The sequence below is a fragment of the Hyperolius riggenbachi genome, chromosome 1, assembly GCF_040937935.1.
Source record: "Hyperolius riggenbachi isolate aHypRig1 chromosome 1, aHypRig1.pri, whole genome shotgun sequence".
Lineage (NCBI taxonomy): Eukaryota > Metazoa > Chordata > Amphibia > Anura > Hyperoliidae > Hyperolius > Hyperolius riggenbachi.
Genome location: NC_090646.1, coordinates 414695414 through 414714177, shown reverse-complemented (window position 1 = coordinate 414714177; position 18764 = coordinate 414695414). Strand labels below are relative to the sequence as shown.

The window sequence follows — 18764 nt, the reverse complement described above, 5'->3', positions numbered from 1 at the left end:
TAAATGCAGAATGAACCTGACAGGTGCTTGAGGCAAACCTGCACTAAACGTTCCTTCACTTGAGCTCATCCCTTCCATTATTTACACACCAAAATAACTGTTTCACTTTGGCCCGGTTCACATTAGCATTCGCTATCCGGATTTTCCGGATCTGATCCGGACCGCATACTGCACAAACGGAACGTACGTTCCGCATAGCAATGTAAAGTCTATGCGGACGTTCACATGTGTCCGTTCTGTACAGTACGGAGCCGGATCCGGACTCCGGACTCTTTTCCAACATGCGCTATTTTTTGGGTCTGGATCTCCGGCCCACGCACCCGGACCGGAGCCGGACCTGAGCCTGACAGCACCATCCGGAACACAGAAACCAATGGGGAACGGAAGGCACAGAACACACTGCCTACAAAAACCTGACGTTCTACCCCACTCCCTATGCGTATCCAAGCGGCCATTTCGGATGGGGACACATGGGCCAAGCATGTCTGGAGTGGAGCAGCAGTGACAGACGTGCTGGAGCTGTTTGGCAGAATGTCGGAGGTGGAGGTGAGGCCTACAGCGGAGGAACCTGATTCTACAGGTGTACCAGGTGCACCTTCTGCTGACCCCAACATTTTCTTATCTAAATTTAACTATTTTTTGCCCACGGATCCGGATGGCAGCCTGATGCATGCCTGATACAAACGGACCAGATCCGGATCGGAACGGTACGGTTCTGATCAGGATCAGGTCCTGATCCGATCAGGATCCAGTTCGTTTACTTACCAAAACGCAAGTGTGAACAGGGCCTAATGCACATTGTCATCTCATATTGCAGCTCGGTGTTCTATGTACTCTGTAGAGTTCTGCAGAACATCCCACTGCTATGTAAAGGAAAAATAAGGTATACTGGGTACTGGATGGGCTTCTCCAGTCAGCATTAGAGATGCTAATAATTCCATATGAATTGGTGTGCAGATTAGAATTGGGTGAATCAATAACAGCAAAAAGTGCATCTGACTGGCTTCCAAGATGAATACAATTTGCATATCAGGTGAAATTAGCATCTTATAGTCCATCTCTTCTCAGCACCTATGTGAATATTACCTCACAGTCATAAAAATGTGTATAATGAATAATGGATGCATCTGTTTCTATATTATAAGGTCCATTCTGCTTGTTTCTTCTTTAGTTTTACCTGCTAGATGGCAATTTCCAAGGCTCACTGTAATATCATCGATTGCTGCAAGAGAGCAGTCCCAAAAGTTTTTACACCAACTTGCAAACACCACCTGAAAAGAAAGACCATTGTACTCATGCTTTCGTTACTATGGACAAACAAAAACATACATTACATTTGTCTTCTTTTTCTTTCTTTTTTTTGGTATACAGTTAATATGTAAAATGCTGAATATGAATACATTTTTCTAAAGTTCTCTTCACCCTGCCCATCAGACTAGGAATGGTGATAAAAAGCCCAAATCCTACCAAAGTTAATAGCTCAATGTGACACTTGGATGAAAATAAAGTTATTTACAACTGTCATAGGGATTATCAAAGCACTCCTCCAACCAGAAGGTTGCTGAGATTTTAGAACTTTCAATCTTAAGTCTAGGTTCTGCACTTGACAATGCACAAAGGGATGACAAGCTAGAAAACCTTTACAAATCACTACTGTACCTCTTCCAAAAAATAAGCAGCAGTGTACACCTGCACTCTCCTCCTTAAAGAGAATCTGTATTGTTAAAATCGCACAAAAGTAAACATACCAGTGCGTTAGGGGACATCTCCTATTACCCTCTGTCACAATTTCGCCGCTCCTCGACGCATTAAAAGTGGTTAAAAACAGTTTTAAAAAGTTTGTTTCTAAACAAACAAAATAGCCACCAAAACAGGAAGTAGGTTGATGTACAGTATGTCCACACATAGAAAATACATCCATACACAAGCAGGCTGTATACACCCTTCCTTTTGAATCTCAAGAGATCATTTGTGTGTTTCTTTCCCCCTTCAGCTCTCATGCACTGAAGTTTCAGGCTGCTCCTTTCTTCCTGCAAACAGCTTTGCCTTTGTCTGTAATTCCTCAGTATGTGAAAGCCCAGCCAGCTCAGAGGACGATTTATCCAGCTTGTAAAAGATAAGAGAGAAGAGAGAAGCTGCCCTAATCTAAATAATACACAGGCAGTGTGCATAGAGGGGCCTGGAAGGGGGAGTTCATAGCAGAACCACAACACTGAAGAACTTGGCAGCCTTCCAGACACAGGCCGACAAGTCTGACAGGGGAAAGATACATTGATTTATTACAGAGACTGTGATAGTAGAAAGTGCTGCACTAAGCCAGAACACATTAGAATAGCTTTTGGAACTTGTAGGATGATAAAAAACAGGATGCAATTTTTGTTACGGAGTCTCTTTAACCCACAAATTTTTTTTTTGAGCTGCTAACAGGGTATAACTTTTTGACTACCCATACAGAATGTTAGTTACTGGTCTGTGGAAGTGCAGGGGATAATACAGCTGGGCCTGTACACACAATCGTACTCGATTTTTTAAATCGCAAAGCCTTCATGAAAATAGAAAAATCGCATCAGTGTGTACAGGTCTTCCCGATTTTGATGATTTTTTAAAAGACCTTGCGATTAAAAAACGCATTCGATTTTAAAAGCGCAGGGCAAGAGCAGCAGTGTGTACAGGTCCTAAGTGGGAGTTGAAGATTTAAATAATGGATTAGAGAGTTATTTCTGTATCTATTTCTGAATGGTAAAATTTCCCATTCATGAATGTCTCTCTTTAAAGCCAATTTTTGTCACTCTTGACATATGACCAGCTAAGACTAAGGAACACCCTCTAACACCCTCTCTGCTGCACTCATAAAAAAAAACATAGTCCTCCTTGTTCTGGGCTTCTCCCATTAAAAGTCCAGTCACAGAGCTCATAGCCATGACTCTTCTGTGTCACTTGACTATACTCCAGACTGTGCACTCAAGCAGAGGCTGTCATGAAGTCCGGTGGGTTGACTATTGCTCAACCTGTGCACTAATGGAAATGAATACTTATGTCAGGTTGGATGGTGGAGTGAACCAGAACCAGAAGGAGCTGTCTGCTCATTAAATCCAAATACCGAAATAACGTCAACATTTCTGCTATAAGCAAAACTGAATGTCTAAAAATGCTTTGTGTCTAATTAGGTATCAATGTTGCAAAGTCAATTACAATTATATACTTTTAATTATTAATAATAATTATAGTACCTGGCATGTCATAGGCTTATGAATACTGATTTCGGCTTGCATCCAGAGTCCTCTCGGTGACTCCCTAACAGACCAGATTTTTTCTTGAACAACGTGGTTCTCTTCTAAGATGTACACAGCCAAGACGTCATTCGATTTAGAAAATCCATACAATGTGTAAAAGAATCGCAGGCAGTATTGCATATTTCCTGGCAATGAAGGGCCATACAGACGTCCAAAAGAAGCAGAGGGAGAAGTAAACCTTGTGCTGGCCAGCATGAAATGACCTGCAATAGTTACAGTTGACACATCACACAATGTATGTCCTCCTACATACTTCCACTCATATAAGGAGTCTTCCTAAAATGCTTTCTTGTTCATTTTCAGGAAAAACATTTTTATATGGAAAATTGTATTGATTTTTATACATATACTGTACTAACAGCACTGGAAAGCCGGTATAGCAGAAAATAAAACATATATAGCCTTCACAACAAGGAAGGTAGAACAAAAACACGTACACAGAGTGTACTGGTTGTATCTGTCTTGTGAGAAGGGTAGAAGGAGAGGGCAGGAGGGGAGGCACCCCAAGATATAACCCATATTGGGACAATGTGGGCACATTACAAGAACGGGCCAGCTAATACATTAGTCCACATTTTCAGAAATATTTAGTCAAACTCCAAAAAGTAAATGTTTAACCTCTTCTGGTTTGTTACTACTGACATAGTCCTCATTGGAGACATTTCCCTCTTATTTCCTGTCTTTGGGACCAAGAGACAAAAAATGAGGGAATGCATTTCAGACATTTACCTCTTTCCCACTCTACAAAAACGAGATGATGTTTGTTGCGCGCTCTCTCTCTCTCTCTACACAGTGGGGAGGTTAACCTATGTTAGTACAGAAAGTGAAGGAAAGTATCCCAGATGAGAGAACAGGTGTAAATAAAACTTCAAACTTCAAAGACTTTTTAACCCCTTTATGTGACATGCAAAAGTAAAATATTTCCATGAAATTGAACATTAAAGTATCCCGTCACTTACTCATGCATTTACAAGTAAATTCAAAGTAGAGGCATAGTCAGTGCTTCTTTTTCTTTAGTAGTCTGGCACAACATTTGCGTTTGTGCAGCTCCACCTCCATTTACTTAGATGTCATTCTACATGCTCTGTCTAGACCTGACCATCTTCTTGGAAGTCTGGTGTGGGAGTGTTTTGTATGATATTGGGAACACAAATGGTTGATCATTTACAGCTGCTTGTAAGACACGTCATCCAACAGCCAGACTCAGGGCCCATTCTAATCGCCCAAGCGCTAGCACTTTTTAAAGCGCTAGCGCAATAGTAAGTGTATGCCAGTGATCTCACGGCCTCGATTGCCGGCAGTCACCAAACGCGTTACCTGCAGCATTTTATGGCAATTCGGGAACAATCGCAATTAGCATGTTGTAGAAGCACTAATCGCAATCACTCCAAGAATGCGTATTTGTCCAGTGATTTTTTTCCGCGTTAAATAGTGGAAAAATCACCTCCGCAAAACGGTAGCGCTAAGCGGCCCAGACAGTTTGAAATATTACACTTCATGAAGCCCAATTTGATCTATGGGTCATCAAACCTATGCTTTCTGCCATATTCTTCTTCAAAAGTTTACAATGTGTTTTGCTACACTGTTACAGGGTTAAAATTAAGAAAACTGCAATAATCATAATGATAATTGCATACTATTTACATAATTTATCATTAGAAATTTATCTGTAGACATAAATGTTAAACCATGCTAATATTAGTGTAGCTATTATTGCTAGTTATTACTGAAGCATTTATCATGATGTATTTGTGCTGCGACCTATTTTTTTCTCCTTCTAAAATTGCCTCTTTGCTGCTTTTGTGCACACAATGAGGGAAATTGGTGCAATCATATGCAAGTACAGGATCTAGATGTTTCATGTTTTGGGGGCATAGTCTAAAGCTATACAATATTTTTGCTTAATGTGACATTCAAACGTTGAATTGTGCAAAGATCATGGTTCCCTTGCCACAATTGTCCCGCCACTTAACCTGCAGGTGACATCCCCTGATTGGGATAGGATTTTTTTACTCGTAGATTACAGGACAATCACTGTTGCAACCAAATAGTGTGTGGGTAGCTGAAGATGCTGACAATTAAATTCGGCGGCCATGGTTATAGTTGTTATCAGCTGTTGCTATACCAACCAACCAGGTGACACAAAGTAATCATGTCCTCCCCTCCCATGAGAGCACCCAGGCAAAATATTTAGGGTAAATCAGAGCAAACCTACACGCAACCTAAGGCAACATTTGAGGATTATGAGAGTGAAGTATTCTAGGAGATAATTTCATTTTTTTATTTTCCTAAACACATGGGGTGTAAAATGACCTCAGAAAGCCCTACTGTTTGGTCCCCTCCACCCCAGAAACAGGGTGAAATTGAGTGTTGATAACCTTAAATATCTGTGTCCCAATTACTCAGATAGGCTTTAATCCACTTTCTATCAAGTTTCTGGACACTTTTTCACCACCTTCGAGGGGATGGTAAACAGTAACAAAGTTAATCTTCAGGTTTATTTGAAAATTACATTTATCCTGATTATAGATATGCAGAATAAGCACTGCAGTTTCAAAAGAAGAACTGTCAAACCTCTTTAACAGTGTGGCGTTAAAGTCGCACGTTAGAAAATGTTTCAACGCAGACTAACACACAGCAATATTAAGTCTGTGTGACATTCACAGTGCACACGTTGCGTTTGTGTGTAACGTGTAGCGTTATTAGAAGGTGCTGCATGCTGTGCGTTTAGAAATGAATCTGCTGCGTTACTTGTGTTGCACATGCTCAGTAATGTTTTTTTTTCCTTTTTTAAAATGTTCCGCATGCGCCGTTTTCGTTCCATAGTAAATACATTTTCTAACGTGCGACTTTAACGTCATGCTGTGAAAGTGTATATGCTTTGCGTTAAAGTCGCACTGAAACACAACATCCTACTGTGAAAGAGGCCTCAATGTTCTAGGTTGTTCACCACATTTACTAATAGTATAGCATAAAAAGTTCAAATTATTAAAAAATTATTTGAATGAAAAAGTCTGATGACCATTTGTCAAATAGCCCCAGGTTCCTTTTGGGCAAACGTATAGAGGAAGAATTCAGGGTTTCGGACCTAATTCAGTAAATTAAGATTTTGAGCTTAATGTAATCTGAAATGTTAGTTAGTAATTCTATATCACCAGAGCCGGATTTGTGGAAATGCCTCCGAGGCACAGGACTAGGGCGGCAGATTTAGCTAAAATACATGGGGCGGGTGCCGCCATAACTATCAGTGTCAGCTACTGTGCAAGTCCGCAGCCGCCCGCCCTGCTTTGCTCTGTACTGTGTAAACAGCTAGCAAGGGGCGGCCACGGCTACTAGAAGTATCGATGTTGCAGAGAGAGAGAGAGAGACACGGCAGCAGCCAGAAGGCAGACTCTGTCTCCCGAGACCCATGCAGTACACCAGCTCGCAGCGGGCCCATCACTCACCCGGCTGGTCGCTTTGTCAAGTAAGTGACATCAGCCTGGCTGAGCCCAGCCAGAAGTGTGTAGTGGATGGGAGATCTCGCGGTGCCGCTGGGGCTGATGGATGTATCAGAACCCCAAGTGTGCAGACGCTGAGCAAGATCGGAACCTCCCTCCCCGTCTGCTGTGATGGATTCCGAAGGGAGAAAATACTTCAGCAGGCTGCTGTAAGTCAAGTACTGCCTGCGTTTTAAGATTAATGTGTAGGAGACAGCTAGCTATATACTTTAGGGAGGGGGGGGACGACTACTACACTGAAGGGAGGTGGGATGGTGGAGACAGCAAGCTATACTGAAGGGAGGGGGGATGGGAGAGAGCGCTACCTATACTAAAGGGAGGGTTGCTGGGTGGGTGGAGGAGACAGCTACCTATACTGAAAAAAGGGGAGAAGGGAGAGAAAGCTATCTGTACTGAAGGGGGATGGGGGAGAGCTAGCTATACTGAAGGATGGGTGGCTACCTACACTGAGGGATGGGGGAGATGGCTACTTATACTGAAGGGAGGGGGGTGATGGCTACCTATACTGAGAGTGTACGTACCTGAGACAGAAGCTTACCTGGGGCTTCCTTAAGCCCCCTTGAGGCTGCTCATTCCTCGCCATCTCCTCAGGTGACTCCAGTCATCCGCAATAGTGCTCGAAAGCCTAGCTGAGTTGCGATTTGTCACGCATGGCGCTGAACACTTTGAGGGTGGGGAGTGTGACAGGGTAGCGCTCCTGGCTGGGCTGTACATGTGCGACAAAGCACAACTTGGCCAGGCTTTCAGGAACTATTGCGGGTGACTGAAGCCACCCGAGGAGACGGCGAGGGATGAGTAGCCTCAAGGGGGCTCAAAGGAAACATCGGAGGGGAAAAAAAAGATCTACTTGCCTGGGGCTGCCTTCAACCCCTGGCAGCCGATCTGTCCCTTGCTGCAGCTCCGGGGTCCCCTCTGTCGCCAGGTCAGCATCTTCTGTGCCTGCATGATTGTGCAGAAGAGGTCGGCATCTGCAACGGAGGGGACCCTGGAGTTGCGGCAAGGGACAGATCAGCTGCTTAGCCTCCGGCAAGTATGGAACCTAAGACGCTTCTCGTCTCAGCTTCTCTTGAAGGGAAGGGGGATTGGTGAAAAAGCTACCTAGACTGATGGGAGGGGGCCTATAAAAATGGCACCGCCATACTAAATAGTAAAGGCCACGATTAGCAAGGAGGTTAAATTATGGCTAATTGCGGCTTTGACTATTGCCACCTATGGTAAACGGGGAGTAGGTAAACTTAGGCGGGGGGATAGGCAGCCGGGGTGGAGTGGCTATGTTTAGGCACCTGGGGGTCTTGGGGTTAGGAAGAGGTAGGTGGAGGGTTCATGTGAGAGTAGGCAGGGGTGAAGGCATACATTACCTGGTCCTGAGCCATCGTGTCTCCTTCATGTCCTAGTTAGTTTGCAGTAGTTCTGCAGCCAGCCAATCACCATGTGATGTCAGTCCCTGCATGGTGATTGGCCAGCTGAAGGACTACCGCAAACTAACCAGGAAATGGAGGAGGGATGTGATCACTGGGACCAGGTAATATATGCAGATGGCCACGATGACATCTTGTTACTAAGGTTATTTAAAACTTAGTAGCAAGATGTCGTCATCAGCATCACCCTGTGCCATTTTTTTGCAGCGCTATTTTATTTACATACGTTGTCAGGGGGGCGGCTGGTGACAGTGGGCCTTGGGTGGTAAAATGTAGAAATCCGGCCCTGTATATCACATTGGACCTTCAGCCAAATCTTGCCTTTTAAAGAGTGCACTGGGAAGAAATAGGACAAGAAAAGACACAGAACATTATATTGCACTTTTCTCCTGGTGGATTGCGCCAGAGCTGCAGCCGCTAGGCAGTAGCATCGTTAGGGAGTCTTGTCCAATTAGGTGCTGACTAACAGGAAAAGCTAAGATTTGAACCCAGGTCCCCTGTATCAGAGGCAGAGCTCTTAACCAGTACACTGGGTAATGCGAGCTACATGGTTATGCAAACAATATATACATTACCTCTAACATGGGCATTAAAAAGAACCTGAGAGGAGGAATATGAAGGCTGACATATTTATTTTATTTTAAATATATATTTTATTTTAAACAATGCAGATTGCCTGGCTGTCCTGGTGATGCTCTGCCTCTAATACTTTTAGCCACAGACCCTGAACAAGCATGCAGATCTGACAAGATCTGACCTTACTTGCTTAACTCGAGTTAGGCAATTTGTGTAACTTGCACTAACATTTACATTTACTATGAGCTATGCAACACAAATGTTTGTGAATCAGGTCCATAATTGCAGTTAGTCCAGTTCAGAAGGAGGTAAAGTAAATAGGTACAGGTATGCATCATTTCCTCACTTTATCAGAAACATGAATGGAAAGTTTTAATTAGAGTTCCACTTTAAGGGCTGAGATCTACTACAGACACTTTGCAGCAATCGGAAATGACCCGTGATTTAGCAAATACTGGAAAAGCCCCGATTTCACAGCAAATTCCAGAGCGATCGGGATTGGCTACTGTACCCACTGATGTGATTGCTTCAGGATCACTCGTTAACTGCTGCAAGCAGCGATTTGCAATCGATCGGCAATCGCAACGCTGCTAGAGTGACAACCCTCATAGGGATCCACTGAAGTAACACTTTGCTAATCGCCGGAGATTGGCAAGCTGTGCAAAAGCGCTCCTAGTAGGTCTAAGCCCTGAGCATCCATAATACTGGAAAAAAATGGGAAATTGTGCCATAGAGAAAGGGAAAGAAATGAAAAGATGGTCATCATGAAAAAGCTCAATGAAGGATGACTTTACTCGCTGAGCGTGCTTTTCATAATGTACCCAGGCCGGTTGTGTGGTCTCCCATTCTGTAGATATTAGGCTTCACAATCACCCTGCTCCATCCATCTTTATCACCCAGGTGGAACTTGCAGAGACCATTCTCAAAATCACATCCGGCTTCTTGTGCATTGAACGCAGTCGCTGAAACACAAGTGGAATGAATATAAGAATTATTACAGGTTCTGGGCAGGTGCTCACCACCACCAACGTGTATGTAACAGAACAAAGGCCTAAGCAGAAAGTGGTTGCAGTCAGTATTTATCTGAGTAGCACAAGTGTTTCCAGTTCAAATGTGTTCATATAATGGAGAAAACATGGTTCACCATGCCATAAAACAAAAAGGAACATCAAAAGAGAGCGAAGAGCACTGTACACCAGGGGATCATTTATCAAACCTGAGAGCTTCAGGGATAAAAAAAATAGAATACCAAAGAGATCTTTCATCTACTGTATTTCTTACATGATCTCACCGTACATTTCTGATCAATTACATGCTTCCTTCCTGCTGCTTCTGCCATGCATGCTTATTTAAAGGGACACTTTCATTTTTCACACCTAAAGTACTTACCTGCTATCAGTCAGACAATACATTTTGGTTTAGTGCGACTGCTCTCCTCATCTCAAAGCAATTAAACTGCTTTAGTAAGGCTTCCCCAGAGATTGCCAAGCATCTCCAGTGGGGACAGAACAAGTGAGCCATCAATTTTGGCCTGGTATTTTTAAAGGCTCCTATTAGGTGGTAAAGAACCCTCCTCAATTGGTGGTGAGTGTGCGTGTGTGAGTGTGCGTGTGTGGGGGGGATACAATTTGAGGAGAGCCTGGAGATAAGTATGTGTGTGTATGTTTGTGTGCGTGGGGGGGGGGGGGGAAGGGGGGGCTTACAATGTGTGTAGGACGTGGTGGGTTTGTAGTGGGGATTTGTGCAATATACATGGGGTCTAGTTTGGGAAATAATCATAAGAGTGAGACCTGTCAGAGCATTTGGGTTATGTATATCATGAGTACTGTTGGAAGGGAAGTTTGAAAAGCAGAAATCTGGACAGGTCTCCCTAGTTACAGTATGTCCCTGGCCCATAGTCACTAATGGTAATCACAAACCACCCATGCATTTTCCAAACACTCTACAGAACGCAACTGCTCTGGAGACTTGTAGACAAAACTTCACAATAAATGATTATGCTTCACACTACACAGAATGTTGTTTTCATGGGAATGCTGTTTACAGAAAGCGTGAGACCAAATCACAAATGCAATAATGTTCTTTTAATTTCCATGATCTCTCAGCAGATAAAATATGAGAGAGGGAATATAAATCCAATGCAAGGAGAAGGATGTGTACTCAGAACTTGAAAGCACCAAGCTGCTATGGAACAGAAATGTATTTATGAACCCCGCTGTCACCGTTACCAAACAATGAGATCAGATGCTTAACAAGCCAAATGTGAACGTACTTGCCAAAATCTAACGCACAAAGGGAACGGGACTTTGAAAGCTGCAGAAGAAAAACCTCTGTAACGGTACTGTGTATTGTAATAGCTATATACAATTGAAACAAGACTAATGGTCGTACAACAGGCAACACACAAAACACTGCATACTGCTATATCTTTATTGAACAGGAGACTAGCCCTGAGAATTGCATATGGTGTAGTATTGAGGGAATAACACAGCACAGTGTTTTAAATGTAAGCTTGCAGCAAGATGGATATTCCATCTTAGTCCTCTTTGTAAAAAATGTTTATCTCCAAGTGAGTTTTTTCTTACCCTGCTGAGTGAAAACTTTATTACCTCATTTTAGAATTTGCAAGTGCTTAAAGTTAGCAATCGCTTAGCATCCTTGGTACCAAAAATACTAAGGGCTGATTCTCACTACAGAACGTATGCACAAATGCGATTCCATGCATAGGCTGCCAACTCACAGTGATCGCACGGAATGCACGTTGTGGTGCGCTAAAGCGTAGACGTCGGCAACTGTACCCATCGGGGAATCGTATGCACCGTGCGTTAAAATGTTCCCAGATGCGTTACAACGTAACGCATGGGAACGCACAGCTGTAGTGTGAATGGTAACATGGAAGTCTATGGACTTTCATGTTGCCATATGAATCTTATACTATGTGCGTTGTGTCAAAATTGACAGCGCAGCACATAGTGTGAATGAGCCCTAAGACCTTTAAGGCTGACCTCTAGCCCTAACCTCATCCCTTTAGGGCCTGTTTCCACTACATGCAGATTCTGGATGCAGAAAAACTGACTCCAATAAATGTCTATGGGCCTGTTTCCACTAAACACGATTCTTCTGATGCAGATTTCTAATAGGCATTCATTGGAGTCAGTTTTCTGCATCCAGAATCCACGTGTAGAGGAAATAGGCCCTAAAGCGGATCCGAGATGAAAAACTAACTATAACAAGTAACTTATCTATATATCTTAGTTAAAGTTTAGATAGTTTACACAGCAAATCTAGCTGCAAACAGCTTTAATAGAATAAGAATATTTCTTCCTGTGATACAATGACAGCAGACATGTTGTTTGTAAACATTACACAGAAACAGGCTTATCTGCATCTTGAGCAAAGAAAACTAATCCCCCTCCTACACCCTCCTCCCCTCTGCCTCTGAAATCTCTGGCTAGTAATACCTCCCCCTCCTCCTGCCCAGACTGAGCTCCCATGAGCCCTTGCTACTGTCTGAAAGTGCCTTGGCTCTCTGAAAACCTGTGGGAGTGGTTTATTTAGTTTATAGGGAATTAGAGCATTAAAACAAAAACAAAAAAGTATTTGGCTTGAGGAATGCCCTATAAACAATAGGAAAGGAACACAATTATGCAATGAGTAAACGTTCGTCTCGGATCCGGATTCCCTACCTTATCATCTGTATTCAGCCTGCACTTGTGCATAACACTCTAACACCCTGCTAGTTCTAACAATACTTTCTCATCTGTGCAGGAAATCCTGGTACTTCTAGGTACTATGCCAAGATCATGCAGCTATTAACCAGTGCCCTCCTTAAAATATTAAGGAAATCGGGCCCTAGCACTGGTCTAGAACCTCCATACAGATAGTCATGAAATTCACAATTACCGTAGTTATGTCAGGTAATATTTTTCATTAATCAGAGAGAGCTATTCACCTGTTATCCCTATATGAATAAAAATACAAATATTTATACCTCTATCGCCGCTACAGTATTCTGAGGAAAAGGAAATATCATCTACGGCAACATATCCTGCTTGGATGCCATTAAATGCAACTTCAAAAACAACCTGAAATTAATAATAAAACAGTTAGTCTTCATTTTGTAACATAACAAACCCATTTTTTTTACTACATTAAAGTTTAATTAATGGCATGCGTTATTTGAATTTGAATACATGAATGCAGACTACCATATTTAAAAAAAAATGAACCAATGTCATACAGGGAAAGGACAAGGAAGAACAGTTTCTTCAAACACAACTGTGATACTGAAATAATTATGTTATTTTTTTTTTCAAGTATGTGATTTCTGTAATTGAAAAGCCAAAATCACAACCAAATGATTAAAAAATAAAAACGAATATTTTGCCTATGAACCTCAAAAGGCACATACTGTATACTATATACACTGCAAGTATTTATTCAAACATTGTTCCAGATCCTTACCATCCTCTGATGCATATCTTGTAATACATTGGGCTTAATGCACAAATGTGCAATAATATTGCCGTGCACAGACAGCGCACGCAAATTTTACCGTTACTACTGGCAGTGTGTACTGCCAGTTACTCTATTAGGGCGCTATTAGAGCCCACAATTATGGGCTTTCGCAGTGGCGTAGCTAAGGAGCTGTGGGCCCCGATGCAGGTTTTACAATGGGGCCCCCCAAGCACTCTATACATGACAATTAATACGGCGCACCAAAACCTGCCAATGGAAACTACAGTGTCAGAGGTGCAAGAAGGGGATGGGGAACAGTGTGTTAATGATTACCACTATTCAAAGTATCTATAGAAGTGATTATTATGAGCACAGGAATAGAGAGCTAATACTGTGGTTGAGGGAGGGCCCTTCGGGGCCCCTCTGGCCCAAGGGCCCCGATGCGGTCGCTACCTCTGCACCCCCTATTGCTACGCCCCTGGGCTTTCGTTTGTGAATACTACCAGCCCAAGTGTTCCCTAAAATTGGAAGTGCTATGCTATACTAAGGAGGCAGTAAAGCCTTTATCGACTTTTCTCCTTGGCAACACCCTAATCCAGTACTGTAGACATGAGGCCCTTGCCAACCACTAGTGTTTAGGAAAAGGTGATGGTGATATTGTGAAGGACACTTACTATATGGTTGAAAGGTAAATGCAGTCATTTATAAGGCCCTAGCTATTTACAATAGATGTTAAGTAGCAAAAGAAACTTGAATTTAATTTTAAATGACTAGAGGTAGGGATAAGTACCCTGTTTGGTATTACTCGGGGAAGGAGACCCTTGTTTGAAGGTCCTTTTACACTACAACAGTTGCTGCCAGTTATAACTAAAAGAACAGGTGACGTGCAAGGTATTGTCAATGTTTTTCTAATGCTCAGTTCACATTATATGCATTTTATTTAAACACTTTTACAATGCACTGCTGTGAAAAGTTAAAAAGCATCAGTTTTTTAGCGTATAGGGTAAAAGAGGCATAGGGCCAAGCACTTGCTTTATGGTCCAGATGTGATGCAATTAGAAAGTCTCATTTAATTGCACTGAAAGGTAATCTCACCAAAAAGACAGCATGCATGCAGTGCAACTCAACGCACTAGTGGAAAGGGAGGACCCTGTTCTGCATGGAAGAAGAAAAGAGTTCTTGTGATAAACAAGTTGCATGCGCTTTAAAAATCGGATAGAGCCAAATACAGTAGAAAATAAGGTGAATACCCATACACCCACACATATGCATAGTGTATTTCTTTACTAAATACAAAATCACTTGTTTTTGGCAATTGGCTTTAGCGTATCAACCTCATAGAATTTGTCCCTGACTCTGCTTCTATGCTATATTTGATCTTGGTCTTTTTCCTCCTTAAAGAGTAACTGTCAGGCTGCAGAAGCTAATTTAAACCTCTATTCTCCTGTGTTAAACAGTTTAGATGGAAGCCAAAAAAACAATAGTGAAGATAAAAATCTCTCTTACATTTGATGTGTGCTTATCAGCAAAGCTGTTAGACCCAAGAGGACGCAAGCCGCATACCATACTGCAAAGCATTCTGGGGCCCTCCCCTCGGCTGCTAAGGAGAAGTTACAGGATCAAGTTTCAGCAGCTTGTAACTCAGTCCAGCGCACAGCACTGAAAAATCTCCGGGCAGAGTACACTGCAGGAGTCCGCTATTGTTCCTAGCCACATGGCTAATTAATATTCACTGCACACTAGTGTTATTCAGTACGAGCTTTTCTGTGATCAGGAAGCAGGCAGGACATGACGACACATTTGGCTTCATAGGAGACAGACAAACATGGAACCTGCCATGAGCTGTCAGGAGCATCAATCTCTGCATATACTATATACAAATTCTGTGAAGTACAAACGTGGACAGTGAAATGCATATGTAATGTAAGTACAGCCAATCTTTAGCTACTGATATATGTGTTTATTTTCTCTGAGACCTTATACCTAACAGCTCCTCTTTAAATATACTTTATGCATATGAAAAAGGGAAAAAGGAAGGAGCAGTTTGGCACTTGCATTCCACTAAAAAAGCTTTATTCTTGCGGCTTCAGAATTTCTCTTGAATAAATACATATAAATATCATGCTGAAAGTTCCTACCAGGTCCTTTGGGCGCTGTGGGGTTGGTGGGAGCGGTGTGGGGCCTGACGACCGTTTCGCTCACTGAGCGTCCTCAGAGGCTCTCTGAACGCTGCGGCATCCATTTTTGGAATCATTTATAGGGATATCCTCCCTCCCGCTTGCGTGCTTAATCACCGCCGCTCGCCGAATCCCCGGCCGGCTGTCGCTTGATCGACGTCACGCCGGAACCGGAAGATCGTGCGTTCCACCGCGGCCTCTCATTGCCAGGAAAACAATGTAACCACTGGCAATGTAAGAAGCCGCCGCTAGATGGCGCCAAAACATAAAAAGCATATGACAGTTCAGTATGGGGGATTCTCATCTCCCATACCAGAAACCGTCACATTTTGGCCTGGAAGAAAGATTACTCTTTAAATTAAAAAGTACAGGCAACAATATAAATAATGGTGGATAGTGGTGTTGATAATGAAATGCATAAAGGGGGGGAGGGAAGAGGAACACGTGCGGGTGCATGCGCAATGGCCACCAAGGAATAAAGTCCTATTAAGGTCTGCCACCGCACATCCACCTACACCCCATCCACCCCTACAGACATCACACCATCCTAAGGGGAAAGGGGAGGAGAAGAAGGACCATGAGATAATTTATACTATCTCTCATAGTGCTCGTTTACATTTTGGCTATTCAGTTCCCACTACTCACTCCCACGTGTTCCCACCTATTCTGACTGTACTAACTAAAAACAACAATAAAACAAAGTACAATTAGACATGTGACTCTTTCCATAATAACTATCTAGGAAGGGTGTATTCTCCACAGGCAGCTCCCTACACCTAAGTTCAGGGGTCAAGAAAACAGGCCATGTCCACATAATCATTTAGTCCCAACGCGCCCATGGCATCAGTTCTAATAATCCATTGGGTTTCTTTTCTCAGCAGCATTTTCTTCCTATCTCCACCTCTATGTGGTGTCATGACCTGTTCCAATCCAGCAAATCGTAAACATCCTGGGTTTCCATCATGTTGTAACCTAACATGTTCTATCAAGCGGGGACAGCCCTTCCCTGATCCTATAGATCCCAGGTGCCTTTGTATTCTTTCTTTGAGTTTTCTGGTCGTCATGCCAACATAAAAACGCTGGCACGAGCACCAGATAATATATACCACATACCTCGTCTGGCATGTAATTAAGGTTTTCAACCTGTTCTCTACCGGGCCTACTTTCAAACTCTTTCCCTGCTCCATTTGGGGACATACAGAACAATGTCCACACCTATAGTTGCCTTGTGGCTGCATTTTCTCCAGCCAATTCTGTTTTCTAGGGGTCCTGAACTCACTACTAGTTAGATGGTTTCCCAATGTTGGAGCTCTCTTGAAGGTAATTAAAGGGGGTTCTTTGTATATTTTCCCTAAAATGGGGTCTCTTTCAATGATTTTCCAATTTTTCAAAATACTCTTTTTTACTTCTCTGGCCATCGGTGTATACTCAAAGGTGAAGGTGAGACGTTCATCTGTTCTCTCTTGTTTTTTATTTTTCCTTACTATCAGATTTTTCCTATCCACTCTTTGTGCCTTCATCCAGGCTTCATCTAATTGTTTCTGGTTATATCCTCTTTTCTCTAGGTTCGATTTGAGTTCTTGTGCCTGTTCCATGAAGTCCTCTTCATTTGTATTATTTCGCCTAAGGCGCAAAAATTGGCTATATGGCAGGGATTTAAATACATGTTCCGGATGGTAACTTTCTCTGTGTAACAGGGTGTTCCCTGTAATTGGTTTTTTATAACCTTTTGAAGTAATAAATCCATTCTGTATTCGGATACATAGGTCCAGGTATGCCACTTCCTTAGTGCTGTAGACATAGGTGAATTGCATATTATTTTTTCCAGTGTTCAGGTATTCAAAAAACTCCTTAAACATGTCCTCGGTCCCGGTCCAAAACACCAGGACGTCATCTACAAATCTGGACCATCTCCTGAGGCATGCGCCATGGGGTACACCCGGGCCATACACGTATAACTCCTCCCACCATGCCAAAAACAAATTGGCATACGTGCATGACACGGATGTTTCCATGGCGGTGCCCGACAGCTGCCAAAACCACCTGCCGTCGTACATAAAGGCATTGTGAGTGAGTATGAACATAAGGCATTCACAAACATATTCAATGTAACAGTCATCTTTGTTTGTTTTCTTGAGGAAATGTCTAACCGCCGTTACACCATCTACATGTGGTATTCTATTATATAAGTTCACCACATCAATGGTTATTAGGGCATCCCCTTCCCCCCAGGGCACCCCTTCTATGCTTTTCAGCACGTCCAGGGTGTCCTGCAGGTGGACGATTTAAGGGAGCATTGCAGTCTTTACTCAGGAGGGGCGTAGAATATGGGTATCTAAGTCAAAAATTTGCAGAAGATCTGCTACCGGAATACCCGAGGAAACCCATATGGTACCACCTACCTAAGATCCACAAGTCCCGGGACAAACCACCGGGACGTCCGATAGTCTCCGTTATAGGGTCTCTAACCGAGAGACTATCAAGGTATTTGGACCATCTCCTGAGGCCTCTGCTCAAACAGGTTCCATCCCACCTGCAGGACACCCTGGACGTGCTGAAAAGCATAGAAGGGGTGCCCTGGGGGGAAGGGGATGCCCTAATAACCATTGATGTGGTGAACTTATATAATAGAATACCACATGTAGATGGTGTAACGGCGGTTAGACATTTCCTCAAGAAAACAAACAAAGATGACTGTTACATTGAATATGTTTGTGAATGCCTTATGTTCATACTCACTCACAATGCCTTTATGTACGACGGCAGGTGGTTTTGGCAGCTGTCGGGCACCGCCATGGGAACATCCGTGTCATGCACGTATGCCAATTTGTTTTTGGCATGGTGGGAGGAGTTATACGTGTATGGCCCGGGTGTACCCCATGGCGCATGCCTCAGGAGATGGTCCAGATTTGTAGATGACGTCCTGGTGTTTTGGACCGGGACCGAGGACATGTTTAAGGAGTTTTTTGAATACCTGAACACTGGAAAAAATAATATGCAATTCACCTATGTCTACAGCACTAAGGAAGTGGCATACCTGGACCTATGTATCCGAATACAGAATGGATTTATTACTTCAAAAGGTTATAAAAAACCAATTACAGGGAACACCCTGTTACACAGAGAAAGTTACCATCCGGAACATGTATTTAAATCCCTGCCATATAGCCAATTTTTGCGCCTTAGGCGAAATAATACAAATGAAGAGGACTTCATGGAACAGGCACAAGAACTCAAATCGAACCTAGAGAAAAGAGGATATAACCAGAAACAATTAGATGAAGCCTGGATGAAGGCACAAAGAGTGGATAGGAAAAATCTGATAGTAAGGAAAAATAAAAA

General features: G+C 42.8%; 1 protein-coding gene across 2 annotated transcripts in view; it reads right to left on the bottom strand.

Annotated features, from left to right (window-relative positions):
* Positions 1-18764, bottom strand: part of MAMDC2 (MAM domain containing 2) — a 96920-nt gene that overhangs the window by 11689 nt on the left and 66467 nt on the right. For both annotated transcript variants that reach the window (XM_068271408.1, XM_068271409.1), the window contains exons 7-10: positions 12779-12872; positions 9609-9749; positions 3231-3496; positions 1178-1271 (exon numbers count right to left, since the gene is read on the bottom strand). In XM_068271408.1, the coding sequence (XP_068127509.1) occupies positions 1178-1271; positions 3231-3496; positions 9609-9749; positions 12779-12872 (595 nt within the window). The remainder of the gene's footprint in view (positions 1-1177; positions 1272-3230; positions 3497-9608; positions 9750-12778; positions 12873-18764) is intronic.